Raw genomic sequence first — 20,667 nt, 5'->3', positions numbered from 1 at the left:
GGTTAGGGCAATATGAACTCATCCTGTTGATCGCTGGTTTGGGTACAGAAACAAATATTATGTGTTGGACTTACCCAGATCTTTGGATCCAGTTTTCCATTTCAAAGTATTTACAATTCGATTAGGGTCTGCAACAGACACAGCCAACCACCTCGTGAACGAATGGCCACAACACTTACAGTATTAAACACGTAAAGTTACAATCACCACACAGTGTCACATGCAAGGAATCACCCAGAAAAGACATTGGTGGAGAGGAGAGAAACAGAGAGGAAGAGGACAAGTAAAATTATAACATATGACTCACCCAGAGCCTCTTGAATCTTCTTCACTCCTCTGGGTAATGAGATCCTATTTTTCTTGGTTTTACGTTTTCCATCTAAAAATATAAAACAGGGACGGTCCGGTCAACTGAGTCAGTCACTCAAGGTTCTCCTGTAGCCTACCCTGTAACACTGTTATCATAATCACATAATCACATGACTATGTCCTGTGTGTCGAGTTATGTCATACTCACCGGATTCAGTCAGCAATAGACACACCACCACAAGCACCACGATCAGCAATGACTTCATCCTAGTGCTGTGATACTTTGCATACCTCCCGTCTTATTCTGGTGACTTATATTGCAGTTCTGTTCCTTTTTTCCTCCCCTCCACCTCCACTTTTTATTCCCCTCATCAAACCTCCAAAGACAGAGGGATAACTATCAGTTTTCAGCTTTGTGTGTTTTGGTGAAATATGGTAATCACAGGTTAAAGCAGCCATCAGCCAATCATATGCTGTCATTACAGGTTGTAATCACCTCTTACAATGGGTGGGGCCCTCCTTTGGGTTGCATACAGCAGACACCCAATTGAGGGAAAATGCTTTCTGCAAAAATAAAAGGAAAACTGCACACCACAATTGACTCTCCCCTTTCCTGTTGCCAGAATTATATTTTGATGTCCATAACCAACTCAAAGTCATTGCATGTGTGTCTGTTTTGATCTATTTAACTGACATAATCCCTACCTGATGTGGTACCACGCAATCATGAGAAACATGTCAGTCACTACTAGGGATTATGGAATAGGTGTATAGTAATAGCTGTGATAGAGAAATTTCAAAACCTCCAAACCTCCAAAACACAGAAATGATAGAATAAGCACTTCGCTGAGTGTTTTTTGGTTTTAGAAAAATAAAAGTCAGCTGCCAAATGTTTATTTACATTGTAGTCCAAATACATTTAGTCAAAAGGCTTCAATGGCCTTTAGTAAAGACAGACATTTACCAATGTAAGTATACAATACAGTATAGTACAATACAGGTGAGCATAAAAACAAGGGTACACATGATCCAGAGCAGGCATGGAGGCTGTTGGCTGGATTATGGGGGTGGCATCATCTGCAGGGAGTTACAGGTATTCAGAAGAAACCAATAGGGTCATTGTGAGTTTTTGGAGTCTGTACTCTATGCAGCTCCAGTTTCCCGCCAGCGTGGGGTAGTGTTTTGTGGACGCGCAGGTGCATAAATTCATCTCCACCAACATGGACCTATGAGAGAGGGAAGGATTAGGGCCCGATGAGTGACGCATAGGTGATAGAGAGACGGGACTCTCAAGGCTCATATGTACTGAGTAATGACCAATTTAGTGTTTACAAAGCTTGTACAGTAAATGTTCACGCCCTATACATTTGTGACGCAGAGTCAATGCTTCGAAACCCACACAGGGGGTGTGGCAGGGAGTCACAGCTCTCACAGTGCTCGAAAACAAAATGACTCCCCCCTGGAGTTCAGGGACGCATATAAGGCCCTGCCCCGCCCTCCTTTTGGAAAAACTGACCACGACTCCATTTTGTTGATCCCTGCCTACAGACAGAAACTAAAACAAGAAGCTCCAGCGCTGAGGCCTGTTCAACGCTGGTCCGACCAATCTGATTCCACACTCCAAGACTGCTTCCATCACGTGGACTGGGATATGTTACGTATTGCGTCAGACAACAACATTGACGAATACGCTGATTCGGTGAGCGAGTTCATTAGAACGTGCGTTGAAGATGTCATTCCCATAGCAACGATTAAAACATTCCCAAACCAGAAACCGTGGATTGATGGCAGCATTCGCGTGAAACTGAAAGCCCGAACCACTGCTTTTAATCAGGGCAAGGTGACCGGAAACATGACCAAATACAAACATTGTAACTATTCCCTCCGCAAGGCAATCAAACAAGCTAAGCGTCAGTATAGAGACAAAGTAGACTCTCAATTCAACGGCTCAGACACAAGAGGTATGTGGCAGGGTCTTACAGTCAATCACGGATTACAAAAAGAAAACCAGCCCAGTCACGGACCAGGATGTCTTGCTCCTAGGCAGACTAAATAACTTTTTTGCCCGCTTTGAGGACAATACAGTGCCACTGACACAGCCCGCAACTAAAACATGCGGACTCTCCTTCACTGCAGCCGAGAGTCCTTCACTGCAGCCGACGTGAGGAAAACATTTAAACGTGTCAACCCTCGCAAGGCTGCAGGCCCAGACGGCATCCCCAGCCGCGCCCTCAGAGCATGCGCAGACCAGCTGGCTGGTGTGTTTACGGACATATTCAATCAATCACTATCCCAGTCTGTTGTTCCCACATGCTTCAAGAGGGCCACCATTGTTCCTGTTCCCAAGAAAGCTAAGGTAACTGAGCTAAACGACTACCGCCCCGTAGCACTCACTTCCATCATCATGAAGCTTTGAGAGACTAGTCAAGGACCATATCACCTCCACCCTACCTGACACCCTAGACCCACTCCAATTTGCTTACCACCCAAATAGGTCCACAGACGATGCAATCTCAACCACACTGCACACTGCCCTAACCCATCTGGACAAGAGGAATACCTATGTGAGAATGCTGTTCATCGACTACAGCTCGGCATTTAACACCATAGTGCCCTCCAAGCTCGTCATCAAGCTCGAGACCCTGGGTCTCGACCCCGCCCTGTGCAACTGGGTACTGGACTTCTTGACGGGCAGCCCCCAGGTGGTGAGGGTAGGCAACAACATTTCCACCCCGCTGATCCTCAACACTGGGGCCCCACAAGGGTGCATTCTGAGCCCTCTCCTGTACTCCCTGTTCACCCACGACTGCGTGGCCACGCACGCCTCCAACTCAATCATCAAGTTTGCGGATGACACAACAGTGGTAGGCTTGATTACCAACAACGACGAGACGGCCTACAGGGAGGAGGTGAGGGCCCTCGGAGTGTGGTGTCAGGAAAATAACCTCACACTCAACGTCAACAAAACTAAGGAGATGATTGTGGACTTCAGGAAACAGCAGAGGGAACACCCCCCTATCCACATCGATGGAACAGTAGTGGAGAGGGTAGTAAGTTTTAAGTTCCTCGGCAAACACATCACAGACAAACTGAATTGGTCCACCCACACAGACAGCATCGTGAAGAAGGCGCAGCAGCGCCTCTTCAACCTCAGGAGGCTGAAGAAATTCGGCTTGTCACCAAAAGCACTCACAAACTTCTACAGATGCACAATCGAGAGCATCCTGTCGGGCTGTATCACCGCCTGGTACGGCAGCTGCTCCGCCCACAACCGTAAGGCTCTCCAGAGGGTAGTGAGTTCTGCACAACGCATCACCGGGGGCAAACTACCTGCCCTCCAGGACACCTACACCACCCGATGTCACAGGAAGGCCATAAAGATCATCAAGGACAACAACCACCCGAGCCACTGCCTGTTCACCCCGCTATCATCCAGAAGGCGAGGTCAGTACAGGTGCATCAAAGCTGGGACCGAGAGACTGAAAAACAGCTTCTATCTCAAGGCCATCAGACTGTTAAACAGCCACCACTAACATTGAGTGGCTGCTGCCAACACACTGACTCAACTCCAGCCACTTTAATAATGGGAATTGATAGGAAATGATGTAAAATATATCACTAGCCACTTTAAACAATGCTACCTAATATAATGTTTACATACCCTACATTATTCATCTCATATGTATATGTATATACTGTACTCTATATCATCTACTGCATCTTTATGTAATACATGTATCACTAGCCACTTTAACTATGCCACTTTGTTTACATACTCATCTCATATGTATATACTGCACTCAATACCATCTACTGTATCTTGCCTACGCCGCTCTGTACCATCACTCACTCATATATCTTTATGTACATATTCTTTATCCCCTTACACTTGTGTCTATAAGGTAGTAGTTTTGGAATTGTTAGCTAGATTACTTGTTGGTTATTACTGCATTGTCGGAACTAGAAGCACAAGCATTTCGCTACACTCGCATTAACATCTGCTAACCATGTGTATGTGACAAATAAAATTTGATTTGATTTGATTTGATCTCACTTTAATGAAGAAGTTGGTCCCAGCAACAACTTGGGTTGTGAATGTTTTGGTGGTGAAAACATCAAACTTCTTTCCAGCTTTCTTCTCTGCATGTGGCTTCATCTAGAAACATGTAAAAGACAAATCGGGCAGCGTTCCAAATGTATGCTATGTAGCCTGTGCACACGCACACCTTGAGTCCTATAGGTTTGGAATGGAATAACACTGTCAAGGTAATTATTCAATAACCGTCAAGGTTGATGATTACCACTTCATCAAGCTTGCATGAGTGTTCTATGTTGAAAGAAGAGTATATTCAGTTGGACAGCTAGACTATGCAGGCTAAATGAAGTAATTATGCTCACCTTATCGCATATTTGCTGCACTTTGGGCGTGGCATCGCTCACCTGGGAAACAGCGCCACACATCATCATGAATAGTTGAAGTTGGAACGTTAGTTACAGCTTAAAATACCTACTAAAGATTACGCAAATTAATGTTTATATTGTCATGATCACATGACTTGAGTCATGTTTTTTTTTTAAAGATACCATTATAAGTGGAGAAAAGGCTGCTCTATAAAGCCTATAATCAACACAAAAAAAACATAGGGTACTTAACCAATCTTTAACATGTGTAGCCAATACATGTTTAAATCATATATTTTGTCATTGAGGGTATATAACCAGAAAGGTGCTCTTTTGTTGATGTCTAAAAAATTGAAAACCCCCTTCAACCTTGGAATAGTTCAGGCTACAGGAAGCGGTTCCGTCACGAGTGCACTGCTCCACCCCCAGGACCCCGGGGCACTGAGCATAATGACTCATAGTGATGGGAACCGAGGCTGCAGGAAGTAGGGGTGCTAAAATAATATTTTTTCACAAAAGTAGTGCACTGGGCCTTTACTAGTATTAGCTGACCAATATAGACCTCTGTAGCACAGGCCAAAACATTTACAAAATCAGCATCTCTGCTTTGGCATAAAGGTAGTTGTGTCATTAAGAACAGTATCTTGCAGGATTCAATAGTTGGAATTGTAAGAGTTGTTGCCCTGTTCCTTTCTTGTCATTAGAATGGAATCCAGAAATAACTAAATCCTGTCCTCAAACATTTACATCAAAATGTGCAAAGTTATGGGAAAAGACACAAAACATCCACATCAAATTAAATATTTTTCTTGATCAAATAACATGGAAAACAACCACTTTTTGTGCAGTATTAATTTACTATCCATACAAACTACTTAATGTAAATGTACATTACTGTATTGTGCATAGGCTGGTCATCTAGGTTTGTACCTGCAGACTTTCTATCACCATGAAGAAAAACAATGCACAATACAGTAACTAAGTACATTGAGACATCAAGTGGTTTGTGATGATGTGATGTGATGATGTGGCTCAGTTGGTAGAGCATGGCGCTTGCAATGCTAGGGTTGGGGGATTGATTCCCACTGGGGACCAGTATGAAAAAGTATGCACTCACTACTGTAAATTGCTCTGGATAAGAGTGTCTACTAAAAAGGAATGAAAAGACCATTTCAGTTTTCATATAGAAATACGTTGCATTTGCAAAGTATTTCAAGAAACTGGAAAACATATATCAAACAAGTACTTTTATATTCCATAAGTATTATCAAATGAACTGTTTTGAAGAGATAATTATCAGACTCAAGTTACAAATACTGGTAAACACTCAAATACATTTAGTTTTAGAAAAATCACAAAAGTAGTGCACTGGGCCTTTACGAGTCCTGTACTAGTCAATGCCCCCCACACAAATTGAGGTCCATACAGAAATGGTTTGTCAAGATCGGTGTGGAAGAACTTGACTGGCCTGCACAGAGCCCTGACCTCAACCCCATCGAACACCTTTGGGATGAATTAGAACGACTACTGCGAGACAAGGCTAAGGACCAACTCCATATTAATGCCCATGATTTTGGGATGAGATGTTCGAAGAGCAGGTGTCCACATTCTTTTGGTCATGTAGTGTATGTGCCTCACGTCATTGCTCTCTCTCGCTCTCTCTGCTGTGTCTGCTGAGCGGTTGGGCCTGCCCTGCAACCTCATTGGATAACGCTCGGCAGGCTTCTTGCTAGCTGTCAATCTAATTGCAAGGGATCTGGCCCATGTGCCGAAAAAGTCATGGCTCAGCTTCAAGAAAACTGTTGCTTTCAAACTAGGGATTTAGTGGTTAATTGCGGTAAAACAATAATTCTGCTCATATGAACAACACATAGACACATCCAGCGCAAAGCGGGAGGTTTAAAAAAATACTTTCTTAGTCGCCAAAGTACCAGAGCATGTCTAACTTTTGGTTGAATGTGACTTCACTTCCGTTTAATCTAATAGGCTTTCTTACTTGCGTAGATTTGACTTTTTTGTATACAAAGTCATTGGACTGGACAAGGGCAAGACACAGCCAGTGATAAAAATGATTTGAAATGATGTCGCTCTTTAACAGCTTTAAATGTTGAACAGTTTGAGTCACCAATGACACTTGCAGGGCGGGGAGATAGCCTACATAGAGGGAAAGCATGCACTTAGACACGTAGACTAATAACTCTGGACATTGTTTCAAGCGACGTTCAAAGATGCTTCTCGTGCTATGCGCGCTGTCGGTGGTGGTCGTGGCAGAGGAGACGCACTGTGGTGGCACGCCCGACCGATTGTGTGATGTGAAACCTGAGGCAGTCTACTACAAGGAACCACCGATCACAGGTAGGCTATTTCTTGACTCGTAACAGGTGCAACGTCTAAGGCATTCTAACTAGTACTGTGCATATTGTCGATTTTCAAATATGAAATGCACATTTCTAGCCAGGGTATCTGGGACACTATACCGATACAAATTAGCCAACAATTCACGAAATTGATTAAATTGAAAAGTGTGCATAGTTGTAGACAAGTCTAGTTCCAAAGAGTCAGTAATGGAGGGCAATAAGTGCTCAGTCATTTTTTATAAAGTGAAGGCCAACAGAGTGACAAACTCAAGTTTTCACCACTGCCTAAATGTTATTCGATTTTTTTTGGGGGGGGGGCACAATTTCGCATGTACACTACATATACAAAAGTGTGACACTTCAAATGAGTGGATGTGGCTATTTCAATCACACCCGTTGATGACAGGTGTATTAAAAATGAGCACACCGCGATGCAATCTCCATAGTCAAACATTGACAGTAGAATGGTCTTACTTAAGACCTCAGTGACTTTCAACGTGGCACCATCATAGGATGCCACCTTTCCAAGAAGTCAGTTTGTCAAATTTCTGCCCTGCTAGAGCTGCCCGGGTCAACTCTAAGTGCTGTTATTGTGAAGTGAAAACGTCTAGGACCAATAATGTCTCAGCTGCCATGGGTTTCCATGGCTGAGCAGAAGCCTAAGATCACCATGCGCAATGCCAAGTGTCGGCTGGAGTGGTGTAAAGCTCGTCATCATTGGACTCTGGAGCAGTGGAACGCTAACTGCCCAAATGCATAGTGCCAACTGTACAGTTTGGAGTAGGAGGCCATTTTTAATGGTTTGAGCTAGGCCCCTTGGTTCCAGTGAAGGGAAATCTTAACACTACAGCATATAATGACATTCTAGATTATGTGCTTCCAACTTTGTGGCATCAGTTTTGGGAAAGGCCCTTTCCTGTTTCAGTATGAAAATGCCCCCATGCACAAAGCAAGGTCCAAGGTTTGTTGAGATTGTTGTGGAAGAACTTGACTGGTCTGCAGAGCCCTGACCTCAACCCCATCGAACACCTTTAGGCTTGAATTGGAACGCCGACTGCGAGCCAGGCCTAATCGCCCAACATCAGTGCCTGACCTCATTAATGCTCTTGTGGCTGAATGGAAGCAAGTTCCCGGAGCAATGTTCCAACATCTAGTGGAAAAGCCTTCCCAGAAGAGTTGAGGCTGTAGCAGCAAAGGGGGGGACCAACTCCATATTAATCCCTATGATTTTTGGAATGAGATGTTTGACGAGCAGGTGTCCACATACTTTTGGTCATGTAGTGCACCACACACAATCCCGGCCACTAGGGGGGCCCCCCCAATTGTTGAGGGAGAATGGTAGAATACACCAGGTGCAATTTACATTTTTTTGATTGTGCATCTGCAGTTTCTTTTATGTCAGTCAGTAGATATGTTTCCATTTACTTGTCCATTGAATAGTTGAATAGTGTTTGAATTATATTTTTTTTTACATTTAGAAAGTTTGCATGGAAAATGGATACAATTGCCTGCAATGGTGCATTTCCATCCATGCAACTATTTTGTGTCGATGATAAACAGCTGGACGTAATGACGTTAGACAAATGAAAAAATGGAATATTGTCGATCTGTCGTTAACATTACACATGTTGCAAAATGTATTTTTGGCGACACTACTTTTGTCTAATAAACCAGGGTCAACTGAAACCTGCCTTCTGACAGTCACTCAATTAGTCATGGTAGCTAACCATGTTTTGATCGTTAGTTTGTCTAGCCGTCTATCTAAACTTGTAGTAATCATGGCCAAATACTGACTGGGTGCGCAAGTCAGTTGATTTATTTTATAGATCATGCCTCTCCCTAACAGCAGGTTGTACAGGCAACATTCCTGCCAGCTTTTGATTATGGTGACACCATTTATCAGATTGCAGAAGCCTTTACTCTCAAAACCTTTGGATGCTGTGTACCATAGCGCCCTTCACTTTATCACAGGTGACAGGTTTAATACTCCTCACTACATCCGTTGTCAGGAAGTCGGCTGGACCTCTCCAAATTCCCATATCACTTCATTTCTCCCTTTTTTTCCCCTTTTTGTCTAAGCTCAGCTGCACAAGCTTCCAAGATCTCTCATTTCTCTGTTCAAGTATAAAGAGATAAGAGCACCATACCTGCTCACAGGGTTGGTTAAATCTTGAGGTCCCTTGTGTCTCTGCCCACCTAGGTAAATCATCCTTAAAGTTTTAATGTTTGTTCTCACCCTGAATGAATGTTTTACTTTTATTTATTCAATCTACTTTCTCAGTCAGATGAACGTGTGGATACCATTTTTATGCCTCTGCGTGAATTTTGGAGAAAGTTGCAAAGAAACGTCTCTTTTTCAGGATCCTGTCTTTCAATGATAATTCGTAAAAATCCAAATAACTTCACAGATCTTCATTGTAAAGGGTTTAAAGACTGTTTCCCATGCTTGTTCAATGAACCATAAACAATTAATGAACATGCACCATTCCATTTCTGTTAGTCACATGTCTGTGGAACTTGTTCAGTTTGTCTGTTGAATCAAATATTTGCACATGTTAAGTTTGCTGAAAATAAACACTGTTGACAGTGAGGACGTTTCCTTTTTTTGCTGAGTTTAGCACTAGCACAATGACTGGAAGTTGTATTTTTTGGGGGGAGGGGGGGGGGTTCAGGTACGTTATAAATTTATGAAACATGTTCCTTAGGCTGCCACTCAAACTTTTAAAAAAAATACGTAAAAAAATACGTACAGAAGGAAAATAAGTATTTGGATTGGTCCCAAAGAGACCAGTAGCTTGTGTAATGGAGGTCAATGACTGCTTCCTCTGTGTGTATGTGTACACAAATACACCCCCTTGGAAAGGACATGGGTTTCTACTTATGACTCCCTCTGATAAAGTATTAGGTGGACAGGCTAGGCTAAGTTCAGGACTGTTTCTACCGCCATGGTGCATCAGTCAGGATGTGGGAATCCAAGTACGGGTGTGTTTCTTGCAGACACAGGAGCATATGGAGAAAGCTTGCGGGATAATGTGGTTTTACTAGGGAAATACAAGATGAGACACATACACTTGTTAACATACAAGCATGACTGACAATTGCAAAAGGGATAAATAACTGAAATGATTCAAACTGAGAATAGATCTGACAGGAAATTGTACTAAGGAACATGGCAGCAGCACAAACTTTAACTAACTAAAAGGACCTTACTTATTCTTCAATAATGAAAGTTACTCACTTTGTCAGGGTTGTTAGAATGCGTTTTCCTTTATGACGTCATTTGTAATCAAGTTATGATTTCAATGTGTGTGTGTGATTTAGCTGGGTATTTAGTAAATAAATAATTAAACCCAATTTTGTATTGCTGATTTCAAGTCCTCAACTGGCAGCTTCATTAAATAGCACCCGCAAAACTTCAGTCTCAACATCAACAGTGAAGAGGCGACTCCGGGACGCTGTCCTTCAAGGCAGAGTTACTCCGTCCAGTGTCTGTGTTCTTTTGCAGATCTTAATCTGTTTTATTTTTATTGGCCAGTCTGAGATATGGCTTTTTCTTTGTAACTCTGCCTAGAAGGCCAGCATCACGGGTTCGCCTCTTCACTGTTGAGACTGGTGTTTTGTGTGTACTATTTCAGGAAGCTGCCAGTTGAGGACTTGTGAGGTGTCTGTTAATCAAACTAATGTACTTGTCCTCTTGCTCAGTTGTGCACCGGGGCCCCCCACTCTTTCTATTCTGGTTAGAGCCAGTTTACGCTGTTCTGTGAAGGGAGTAGAAAACGGCATTGTAAGAGCTCTTCAGTTTCTTGGCAATTTCTCGCATGGAATAACCTTCATTTCTCAGAACAAGACGACTGAGTTTCAGAAGAAAGGTCTTTGTTTCTGGCCATTTGAGCCTGTTAACAAACCCACAAATGCTGATGCTCCAGATACTCAACTGGTCTAAAGGCCAGTTTTATTGCTTCTTTAATCAGCACAACAGTTTTCAGCTGTGCTAATATAATTGCAAAATGGTTTTCTAATGATCAATTAGGCATTTCAAATTATTAACTTGGATTAGCTAACACAACGTGCCATTGGAACACAGGAGTGATGGTTGCTGATAATGGGCCTCTGTACGCCTATGTAGATATTCCATTAAGAATCTGCCGTTTCCAGCTACAATAGTCATTTATAAATGTCTACACTGTATTTCTGATCAATTTTGTTATTTAATGGACAAAAAAATGTGCTTTTCTTTAAAACAAGGACATTTCTAAGTGACCCCAAACTTTTGAACGGTTGTGTATGTGTGAGAGAATTAGACACCGCTTAGACCTGATTTAAAAAAATTAAATAATGATTTTAAAAGCCTTAAATTCAGGCATGGATTGTGTGCCATTCAGAGGGTGAATGGGCAAGATATAATATTTTACGTGCTGGGCTAGCATCCCTGTGGAATGCTTTCGACTCCTTGTAGAGTCCATGTCCCGGCGAATTGAGGCTGCACTGAGGGGAAGAAGCGGGTGTTCATCATGGTGTATATGGCTGACTGTCTGATTTTTTTGAATGTGTTTTGTGTAGATTCAGAGGTGTCGTACAAGCAGTTGAAGACTATGTTTCCCAGCAGCAGTATTCAACTGTTTGACGTCCGCAATCCAGATGAGTTTGAAGCTGGACATATTCCTGGCTCCACCAATGTCCCACGTGAGTAACACACAACGACCCACTTATTTTGACATGTTTGTACCATTCCTAGAGCAGCACTGTGCACACTTTCTCTGTCATGTTTTTGTTTTGTCATATTTATTTTCTGTTATGATTCATGTTGTCATGTACTTTTATTTTTAACTGCTCTGAACCAATTTCCCATTGTGGGGCAATAAAGTGAAATACTTCTACTACTAACAGTTGGGGAACTCCAGGAGGCTCTGAGACTGAGCTCAGACCAGTTCAAACAGAGGTTTGGAGTACGTGCCCCTCATAAGGAGGATAGCAGCATTGTGGTCTACTGCCAGAGAGGTAGACGGAGTGCTACTGCACTTGACATAATGTGGGCTCTGGGATTCAGCAGGTGACGACCGTTTACAATCACCTTTTTTTGTCTGCTAGCATCATAACCTGAGTGACGTGATGTGCTCATCTCCTTCTCTTCTTTCTCCCCTAGAGCTCGTCACTATGCTGGAGGATACAGTGACTGGGTCCAGCGTGAAGAGCAGTGAGGTGTTTAAATTGCTTGCAGGGCCATTCTGTGTGATTTGAATTCTGCTTATTGGAACAAAAGAGATTTAGAAAGCATAGCCATTAAATAATTACTTCAGAGTAGGGGAAATGCTACACTGGAAATGACAACACAATGCTAGTCTTATTTCATAGTAATTGATTGATTTTTGAAATGGTTGTCCCAAACCAAATAAAGGTCAGGTGTGTGAATGTTACTGCTTTTGTGTCAGTGTGTATATATTGTATCTTTATGAATGCATGTCTGTTTGTATTTAATTTAGTGTGTATGAGAGTGCAGTTTTCTCTCTCTCTCTTCCCTTAGGCAGAGGAGGCACTAGGTGTAATTTGGGAGAGGGGAAGCGCTGTGACCATGAAGTAATCCATGTCCCTGTCCTCCTCCTCCACTGTTACTCCTCTGTGGTGGAGCATGGGCCTGGCTCTTCTAGAGGGTGGAGGGGTTGTTTCGTGGAAGCCCCCCTCGATGAACTGCCACGTCCACAGGGTCCTGCGCTGGTCTTCTACACCGCTGTGAATATAGGAACGTCCCATTTTAAACACTTGGAGGGGAAAAGGGGTTGCATAGCAGCTTGGCATCACAAGATGCGTCAATCGAAGCCACCAAGCTACACTGCAGTCCCGATTTATAGCCACCTGAGGGCATCGGAGACTTTCATTTCGAGACCTCTGGACCAGGCTCAAATATAGCTATGAAGTGAGTGAGCTGTTAAGGTAAGATTTGTGGGTCTCATCTTACAGAGCACCGGTGTCTGTATGGTCCCTCCCAGCACTCCCAGAATCCCACTCGCAATGGACAGTCATTATGAGAGGCTCACTGGCTGACAAAACCGAGAGAGCTCGTTAGAAATCGGTATTACAGTAGCTGACGTGTACACTCTTAGAAAAAAGGGTTCATCGGCGACATAGGAGAACTGTCCACATAGGAGAACCCTTTTTGGTTCCAGGTATAACTCTTGGGTTCCATGTAGAACCCTATGTGGAAAGGGTTCTACCTGGAACCAAACCGGGTTCTGCTATGGGGACAGACAAAGAACCCTTTTAGAACAAAAGGTGCCATCTAGAACCTGAGAGTATAGGTTAGCGTGAGACTTCCTATGCTTCTATGTCAGAACAACTTGGCGTAGCAGAAAAGGGTGTGTAGTGCACACTAGCCTGGTTTGGAGCTTGGCGGAAGTGGGCAGTATCTGTTTGTGTGTCCAAATAAAGGTGCTCCTTCAGAGTCCCAAGCGGGAAGGTTGTGAGAGAACAGCAGTACAGCCCAGCATCATCCTTCTGTGTCTCTCTTAACGTGTATCCATGCATCGTCACAGCAGAGACACTGTCGATATAATCCTTCTCCACGAAAACAGGGTAGTTTGTGTTAGAAACCAGAATCCTACGGCCATCTCACCTGTAAATCCACCCCCCCCCCCCTCCCCTTCTCCAGACAGCTCGCAGAACCGTGTCACAGCATAACCAGTCTTTGCCGTGATGTTACCAGAAGTTCTCAACCCGGTCTGCAAAAGAACCTTGAGGGGGATGGATGTGTGGAGTCTAAATGACTGCTGTAGGTTATGACAATCTTTTTGGATGGTCTTATCGTGTTGAAGGATCTGACATCAACATACACGTCTAACTTTTTGTTCTCTATCCTCATGAAAAAAAAAAAAATCTATTTTTTTGTTGTTCAAGTGGAATATTGAAAATGTTCCTGTTATTTCAGCTCTGTTTGAGTTTGTTCCTAATTGCTGTACATATTGTTGTTGGACAGTGACCCTGTTGATAATCTACTGGATTTCCAGTCTTTAGTTTGTTTACATTGTTATGTGTTTACATTATGTGGTATTTCATTTCAATGTCCTCTCCCATTTATGGAATTATAGCCAATATACTAATTAGAAACAGTATATATATAACTTCTCACAACTAAAAGGATTTCATAATATCTGTACATTATAGGAACAGGTGTGACTACAAAAGTACAATGATGGTTTGCTTGAGATTAAGAATCAGTGGTAGACACATTGCAAGTGCATGAAGAGGTCAACTGTATAAAGTCATATGCCTGTGTGTTGAAACTATACTTTTTGGTATCGGCTGGATGAAGGGAACTAAGAGTCCCTGTTGATTCTATGTTAGCAATAAGAGGAAGAAGGACGGTAAACTAACTGCCAATAACAAAATAAGCTGAACTCTGCCTAGCAGAGACCACTTTGTATTAGCAACTGATAATTATCAGAGTTTATATGGTATTAAAGTTAAGGGACATCACCCTGGGCAGGATGAACCATAGTAGGGGATAAAAAGGGAAAACACCATCTTGAGAACGGAGTGTCTCGCTTGCAAATTACTGTAAGTGTGTACTCCGGGTTGCAATCCTTATTAAACAAACTATCCTCTGATAAAATACGTTTTCCTGTGGTCTCTTATATGCACATGGGGGAGAATTCCCTTACACAACATGTCTTATAACACATTTATCAACACTGAGTCTCTCAAGTTGGAATTTCGGTCTCTTACCAGAGCAGAGGATCAGGACGACCACTGGTGCAGTGGACTAGAAGTGGACGAGCAGAGACTTGTTCATAATGACACTCGTGATCTGAACTACATCAATGTTGAGGTTGATTGAGAAAGTCTCTGAACAATATGCACTGACAGGAAATGACAGATTCAACGCCGAAGATTAAGGGGAGGATTTAAAACCAAGAAACAGAAGGCACACCAGCAAATAAGAATTTGAGTTAATGAGAGGGACAGAGCATGTAGGTTTGTTGCAGTGATGCCACAGATGAGGCCTCCTGAGCTCTCTAGCCACTTTCTTAGTAAACCCAGAAGCCCTGGCCTACTTGCGTAAAGGTTGGCCCCCGAACCAGCATTGTCTCTCACTCTCATCAGTTGGATTTGATATGCTTTATTGGCATGATAAACAAGACACAAAGGAAAATGAGTCTTAGTCTTCTACAGTGAACAGGATAGTTGAAATAAAAGACATTTACTGTACATGCAAACTTAATATCAAATTGAACTACAAAGAGTATGTGGGTTGAGAGGAGGCTCATGTCTGTCACAGCTTTCTTCCCTTTAAAGTAATCTTCGCCTGTGTCACCTTATGGTCAGGCACACTAAATGTCAATGCGTAGTTTACAGTGTCATAAACATGTTCTCTAAGTTATGCATGTCCATTCATCCATTGCTATTTAGTATGTCATGGTTAAGAATCTTTATATCCTTTTGGAAAATCTAACATATTTGTCAGCGGTTAAAACTGTATTAAATCAAAGATAATTTTTTCAAAGGTTAAAACTTGATTAAATATGCAGAGCAGCCCTTTATATTTACACCATGTTATAACTAATACTAATAGTCGTATCCATGACAACCTAGAGGAACATGGTTATTGTCTCTACCCAAGTGTTCGGGAATATAGAGGTCTATTTAACGATTAAAAAAAAGTTTGTGTGACCCAAGGGCAGTTGAAAGTTCAGAGATGTTCACAGTCCCACACAGCCCACCAGCATGGTAGAGGAAAGGCATTTCCAGTTGAAACCCAGCAGTGTTGAACTAGTTGGGCAGAGTGGCATGGTGTTAAGCCAAGTCTAAACCAAGTCAGTGAGGGCAGAGGGGTGTCTATCTGTAGGTTCTCCCATGGTCAGGAATTCAGCCCAGTTCTGCCAGAAGCCACGTGAGTAGACCCCTGTGTCGATAACGAGGCCACGCAGACGACTCTGGCCATTTTTCTTCCGCAGAGCAAGTTGTGCCTCCCGCTCTGTCAAATTGTAGCTGATATTGATCATTTGCAGCATCAGCAGGTGCAGCAGACCTCCTGTGACAATACTGCTGTACCAAGCACAGGTGAAGCACAGGGCTGAGCTGTAAAGACATCCGCATAGTTACACTTCGAAAACAACATAACACTTTCAGTTCTATTTCAGTTGGTTTAAGTTAAAAGATTTTTTAAACAAAATCTTTTAGTACTTATTTCAAGTAACTCAAAACAGTTGGTAACTAGCCACTGGACACAGAACATTTTGGTTGAAACAACGTTGATTCAACCAGTTTTTGCCCAATGGGTACCTGGTGCCTAATAGTAGGCAATGAAGTGGTGCTTGTTTCAATGAATCCCAAATAAACCAAAATAAATTATGAATTGTCATTTTGTTTGCATGTACAATTTTTAAGCAAATACCAGGTACCGTAGTGTACCTGTACTGATTGTAGACACCAGGGCAGTAGAGCAGGGCGGTGAGTAGGTTCTGTCGAGGACACACGCTCCGCAGTACCAGACTGATCCCATACAGAGAGGTCAACAGAAAGAGGAGCAGGGTCAGCAGGAAGTTGCGATGATTGGCCTTGCCGACACAGCTGTTTATCCTGCCTCCGCAGTGACAGACACAACACAGACAATACACCCTCAGTTGAAATGACCAACTTCTGTTGTGGTAGCATGTGAAAGCACAATTAGTATGAATGTGAGGTAATGAGCACATACTCTGTGTCTGGTTGTGTATCTGGTTGTGTATCTATCTAAATGCCATAAGTAACAGATTGTCCTGGTTTGAGGTCGCCTCACCCTGCTGAAGGGTGAACCCCTGTGGGCCCTGCACATGTCTCTACAGCCTGGTCTGCTTTAGTGACGTCTTCTTGGCCTGACAGTGTGACACTTAGTGAGATCATGATTATGTGTAGAAGAGTATTGTTGAGTGGATATAAGTGTGAGGGTCTGAGAGATTAAAATATTGTGTGTTTTTGTAGTAGGGAAATGTAGGCAGATATGATAAGGTTTTATCACCTTCGTGTTGCAGAAAGCTATTTTTTACAAGTCATCCTGTTGTTGCACAAATAATAGCATAATAATACTCACGTCCTCCACAACAGACAAAGACGTTTAATGAAACCCACCAGATACAGTGGTGGTCCAGGCGCTGGACACAGCCTCCACAGATCCGGCAATGCCCCGCCCGCGGGGGACGCACCACTTTGCACAGAGGACAAGTGCCCCCCTTCCCTGTCAGGGACTGTGTCTGCTGTTCCACTGGTTTGGCTGGGGATGCTGGCATCATCGACTGGTCCACTTCATTCTGAGAGGCAGAGTGTTTGTCAGGCAGTTGGCTTTGATTGGTGCTGTGTATGGCAGCTAGGGAAGGCTGCACAAAGCCTGGCCCCCTCTTAGTGCGCACAAGGGAGATGAGAGTGAGAACCACACCCGTTGTCACGGTCACAAGCTGCAGGTGACTTACATCCCCACGAGGTAAGATCTCTGTGACAAAGAGGAAGTACATGTAGGCTAGGGAGAAGAGCGCCAGGCTGAGGAAGAAGAGGGTGCGGCCCTTCTTCCGGTGTGTGGCGTAGTAGTACAACAGCACCAGGCCAGGCAGGGCTGTTAGAATGACCAAGCCCAACAGGAAGTGCAGGGCTGCCAGACGCAATAGCAGAGGAAGCAACACTAGAGCTGGGACCATGGAGAGCTCCACCCGCCTGTCCCCTGGTAACAGTCTCACCCTCAGCCGGTCCATCACTGCGCCAAACACAGGCAACACACAGTCAGGTTTCTGAGGCTCCCCCTTTAGCCACCTGGAAAAGACATGAGGTTAGGGATGACAGAGAGGGGAGGGGGTTAGACCTGAATGTGGACTGCTGAGTCCTGCCATGATCCTCCTCCTCATTCCACCCCCCTCACCTGCTGCAAGCTTCATCCAGATCGTCACAGTCACAGCAGCATCCATGCGGGTCTACATCACACTCACAACAGCACATGGGATCATCTGGCTCTGGAGGCTTAAACTTCTCCCATTTCATTCTGGCTGTTCACGGATCCACTTGAAGGTCCTGTGCAAAAAAAAACTGCAACAGTCAAAAAGACACAGTCAAACTATTAATTACTGTTCTCTGGGTGTGGTAATGGTGTGTGGAGAGTGGTCTTCATTCTTCATTCAGTGAAGTGCTTCAGTAATATGGACGGTGTTGGAAATCTTATTCCACCACTGGGGTTAAGGTTACACAACATCTTACATTTGCATGGTGACATCCCCTTTGTCAAGGCTGGATATCAACAGTTGCCTCCTGTATGTAAAGCTAGCTTGTTGCTTTAGTGGTTTGTATGGTTGGGTTGGGGGGGGGGGGGGGGGGGGGGGGGGGGGGGGGGGGGACTCCCTTGCTCAAATCTGGACCTCGAGGTGCACAGGACTGATTCAGGGACTGACTGGCACACCAGATGAGGGGTATAATCTGGGTGCCAAAAATCAATCACATTTGACTTGAGTACTCTCTTAGACGGTCTAATTGATGGAGTTAAATGAAACCGTTGTATTGACGTCCCACAGACAGTTGTTCATCATAATGAAGACATCAAGGTTAAGCTATCTGAAAGGTACTCATTACTTGCATTAACACCCTCACATTGACAGCACGTGCGCATGCGCGCGCGCACACACACACACACACACACACACAAACCAACTAGGGATATGCCTACTAGACCAACATCTGCCTCATGAAAGTGACAAGAGGTTTAATAAACCCATTTTTTAGGTCGTTAATGGAATCAATTAAAATAGCTTTTGATTTTAACACGTTTTACAATACAATTACTTTCCTCTGATATAAAATTGGCTTTTAGAAATAAGGCCACCATGTCCCTAGGGAAGACCTATCTGGGCCAACTAAACCCGGTTCTCCAAGCACGCCTATCATATGGGGAGATGGAACGTGCATTGTTGGAATGACTGCCAGTGTTGGCTTTGTCATCTGACATACTACTTCAAATATAGCCCAGCTCTTCAACAGTCTAAATATTGACTACCTACAATATTTGATTTCTTAATAAGTGAACTTAAAATAACTGTAGACTATAGTCACATTTTAAAGGGAAGGCTGAACAAAAATTTATATATTTTTTATTAACTAAATATGACAAATCAATGTTTCAATTAAATATTCTAAAGGAATGGGATACCGCATACCAATAAACACATTACTTTAACCCTTTAACCTGACTCCTAAACCTATCCCTAATCCCTAGCCTAGCTAACTTTAGCGTTAGCCACCTAACCACCTAGCTAGAATTCGTAACATATCATACATTTTGTAACTAATTACTAATTTTAGCTACTTTTCAACTACTTATCATGGTAGCTAACCCTAACTCTTTAAGATAACCCCTAGCCTAATGTAGCATATCATACTAGAGCAGTCAAGCTTTATATATCCTACCAAAGCAGTTGAATGTAGCATATCTGCAGTAAAGCAGTAAAAGCAGTAAAACATAATATATCATACTAAATATTCAAGATGTAGGATACTATACGTCCTACAATTCATATTATATTGTATGACCACTATGACCAATGTAATGTAACCTAATGTAAAGTAACATATTGTACCATAAAAGCATGCTCAATTGGCAGAGTAGATATCTGCGCTTATAAACCTGGGTCGGTACAATATCATACTACATGGAGTCGCACGGATTTTAGTCAAATATAATATGTTTTGCTTTGAGACCAGGTTGAAAATTGTGTGAATCTAACTTACCTTTTGAGAAAATAAAAATGGCATAGCCTACATTTACCTGGACTGTTGGTTCTTTGGGAGAAAGCACCTTTCCCTCGAAGACTAGGCTACAGACCCTTGTTATACGAACATCAATTATTTCTTATTTCATTTATGTTTTTCCTGTAATATATTTCAGACTTTCCCTGCCAAATAGGAGATCCGTTTCATCACACTAAAATTAACTTCGGTCCGAACTAATTACGTGGCGGCGAATTCCAGGTACCATGGTATCCGGTAAGCGTTGGCAGGTGTGATATCCCTTTCAGTTAAAACTTTTTTTATCGTTTAATATCCTGTAATCCAGCAGTTTTAGGGGAAGAGCTTGATTATCTTCTATTCCTCATCATTTCGTTGGGAAAGCAACATCGGTCATTGAAGAGGAGCACACGGTTATTATTATGAGAGGAGTAGCCTGATTGGGTTGGGTGACAGTATTGAAAAAGGAAATTGGCATGCCTTGCAGTGGCAGCCAGCGACAGCGTGTGGCAGCGTTAGGAGGTGGTATGCATTTCGTAGATTCTTAGGAGGACAGTGTCACCACTGCGCCGGGATAATTTGAATAGATCAAATGGTCTATTGGAATTGCAATACAGCATGGGGGATGGTATTATTTTAAATGTGCTGATGTAAACAGGAGGCTAAACGCTTTGTTGGTCATTAACAAAATGTACTTGTTTCTCACCACATATCCCTTACCTCCGCTTAGTGCTGCATATGGCTGAGGCTGTTCGTCCTGCCAAAGTCAATGTTCTGCACCTGAGACATTGAATAACTTGCTTATCTATCATTTATCACAACCTGGTCTCAGAGCATTTTTTATTATTCTGTTCGAAAGCCGAGATGTTCCATT

The 20,667-nt window shown here is 43.0% G+C and overlaps 3 protein-coding genes across 8 annotated transcripts; 1 reads left to right on the top strand and 2 right to left on the bottom strand.

Moving 5' to 3' along the window:
- Positions 1-1,187: 1,187 nt before the first annotated feature.
- On the bottom strand, positions 1,188-4,810 carry LOC109872925 (cystatin-B-like). The gene is made up of 3 exons (XM_020464349.2): positions 4,708-4,810; positions 4,364-4,465; positions 1,188-1,535 (listed from the first exon to the last, which is right to left on the bottom strand). The coding sequence occupies exons 1-3, from the start codon at positions 4,774-4,776 to the stop codon at positions 1,407-1,409; spliced, it is 300 nt and encodes a 99-aa protein (XP_020319938.1). The 5' UTR covers positions 4,777-4,810; the 3' UTR covers positions 1,188-1,406.
- A 1,601-nt stretch (positions 4,811-6,411) lies between these two features.
- On the top strand, positions 6,412-14,670 carry LOC109872924 (thiosulfate:glutathione sulfurtransferase). 4 transcript variants are annotated; one of them, XR_004206038.1, is made up of 6 exons: positions 6,439-7,065; positions 11,628-11,750; positions 11,955-12,117; positions 12,211-12,261; positions 12,589-12,978; positions 13,711-14,670. XR_004206038.1 is itself a non-coding variant. In XM_020464348.2 (5 exons), exons 1-4 carry the CDS (start codon positions 6,939-6,941, stop codon positions 12,263-12,265), a joined length of 468 nt encoding a protein of 155 aa, XP_020319937.1. In that variant the 5' UTR covers positions 6,412-6,938; the 3' UTR covers position 12,266; positions 12,589-14,670. The 4 variants fall into 4 exon arrangements, 2 of the variants coding, with proteins under 2 accessions (XP_020319937.1, XP_020319936.2); XR_002252531.2 differs by having other exon boundaries at positions 6,441-7,065; positions 12,211-12,266; XM_020464348.2 differs by having other exon boundaries at positions 6,412-7,065; positions 12,211-12,266; positions 12,589-14,670.
- A 491-nt stretch (positions 14,671-15,161) lies between these two features.
- LOC109873087 (palmitoyltransferase ZDHHC23) lies at positions 15,162-20,301 on the bottom strand. 3 transcript variants are annotated; one of them, XM_020464608.2, is made up of 5 exons: positions 19,834-20,301; positions 17,944-18,092; positions 17,166-17,837; positions 16,470-16,637; positions 15,162-16,136 (listed from the first exon to the last, which is right to left on the bottom strand). In XM_020464608.2, the coding sequence occupies exons 2-5, from the start codon at positions 18,060-18,062 to the stop codon at positions 15,863-15,865; spliced, it is 1,233 nt and encodes a 410-aa protein (XP_020320197.1). In that variant the 5' UTR covers positions 18,063-18,092; positions 19,834-20,301; the 3' UTR covers positions 15,162-15,862. The 3 variants fall into 3 exon arrangements, with proteins under 3 accessions (XP_020320197.1, XP_031664472.1, XP_020320198.1); XM_031808612.1 differs by having other exon boundaries at positions 16,470-16,641; positions 19,834-20,283; XM_020464609.2 differs by having other exon boundaries at positions 16,470-16,550; positions 19,834-20,283.
- Between the last annotated feature and the right edge of the window lie 366 nt (positions 20,302-20,667).

The sequence above is a fragment of the Oncorhynchus kisutch genome, linkage group LG28 (assembly GCF_002021735.2).
Source record: "Oncorhynchus kisutch isolate 150728-3 linkage group LG28, Okis_V2, whole genome shotgun sequence".
Classification (NCBI taxonomy): Eukaryota; Metazoa; Chordata; class Actinopteri; order Salmoniformes; family Salmonidae; genus Oncorhynchus; species Oncorhynchus kisutch.
This window is presented reverse-complemented; position numbering and strand designations above follow the sequence as displayed.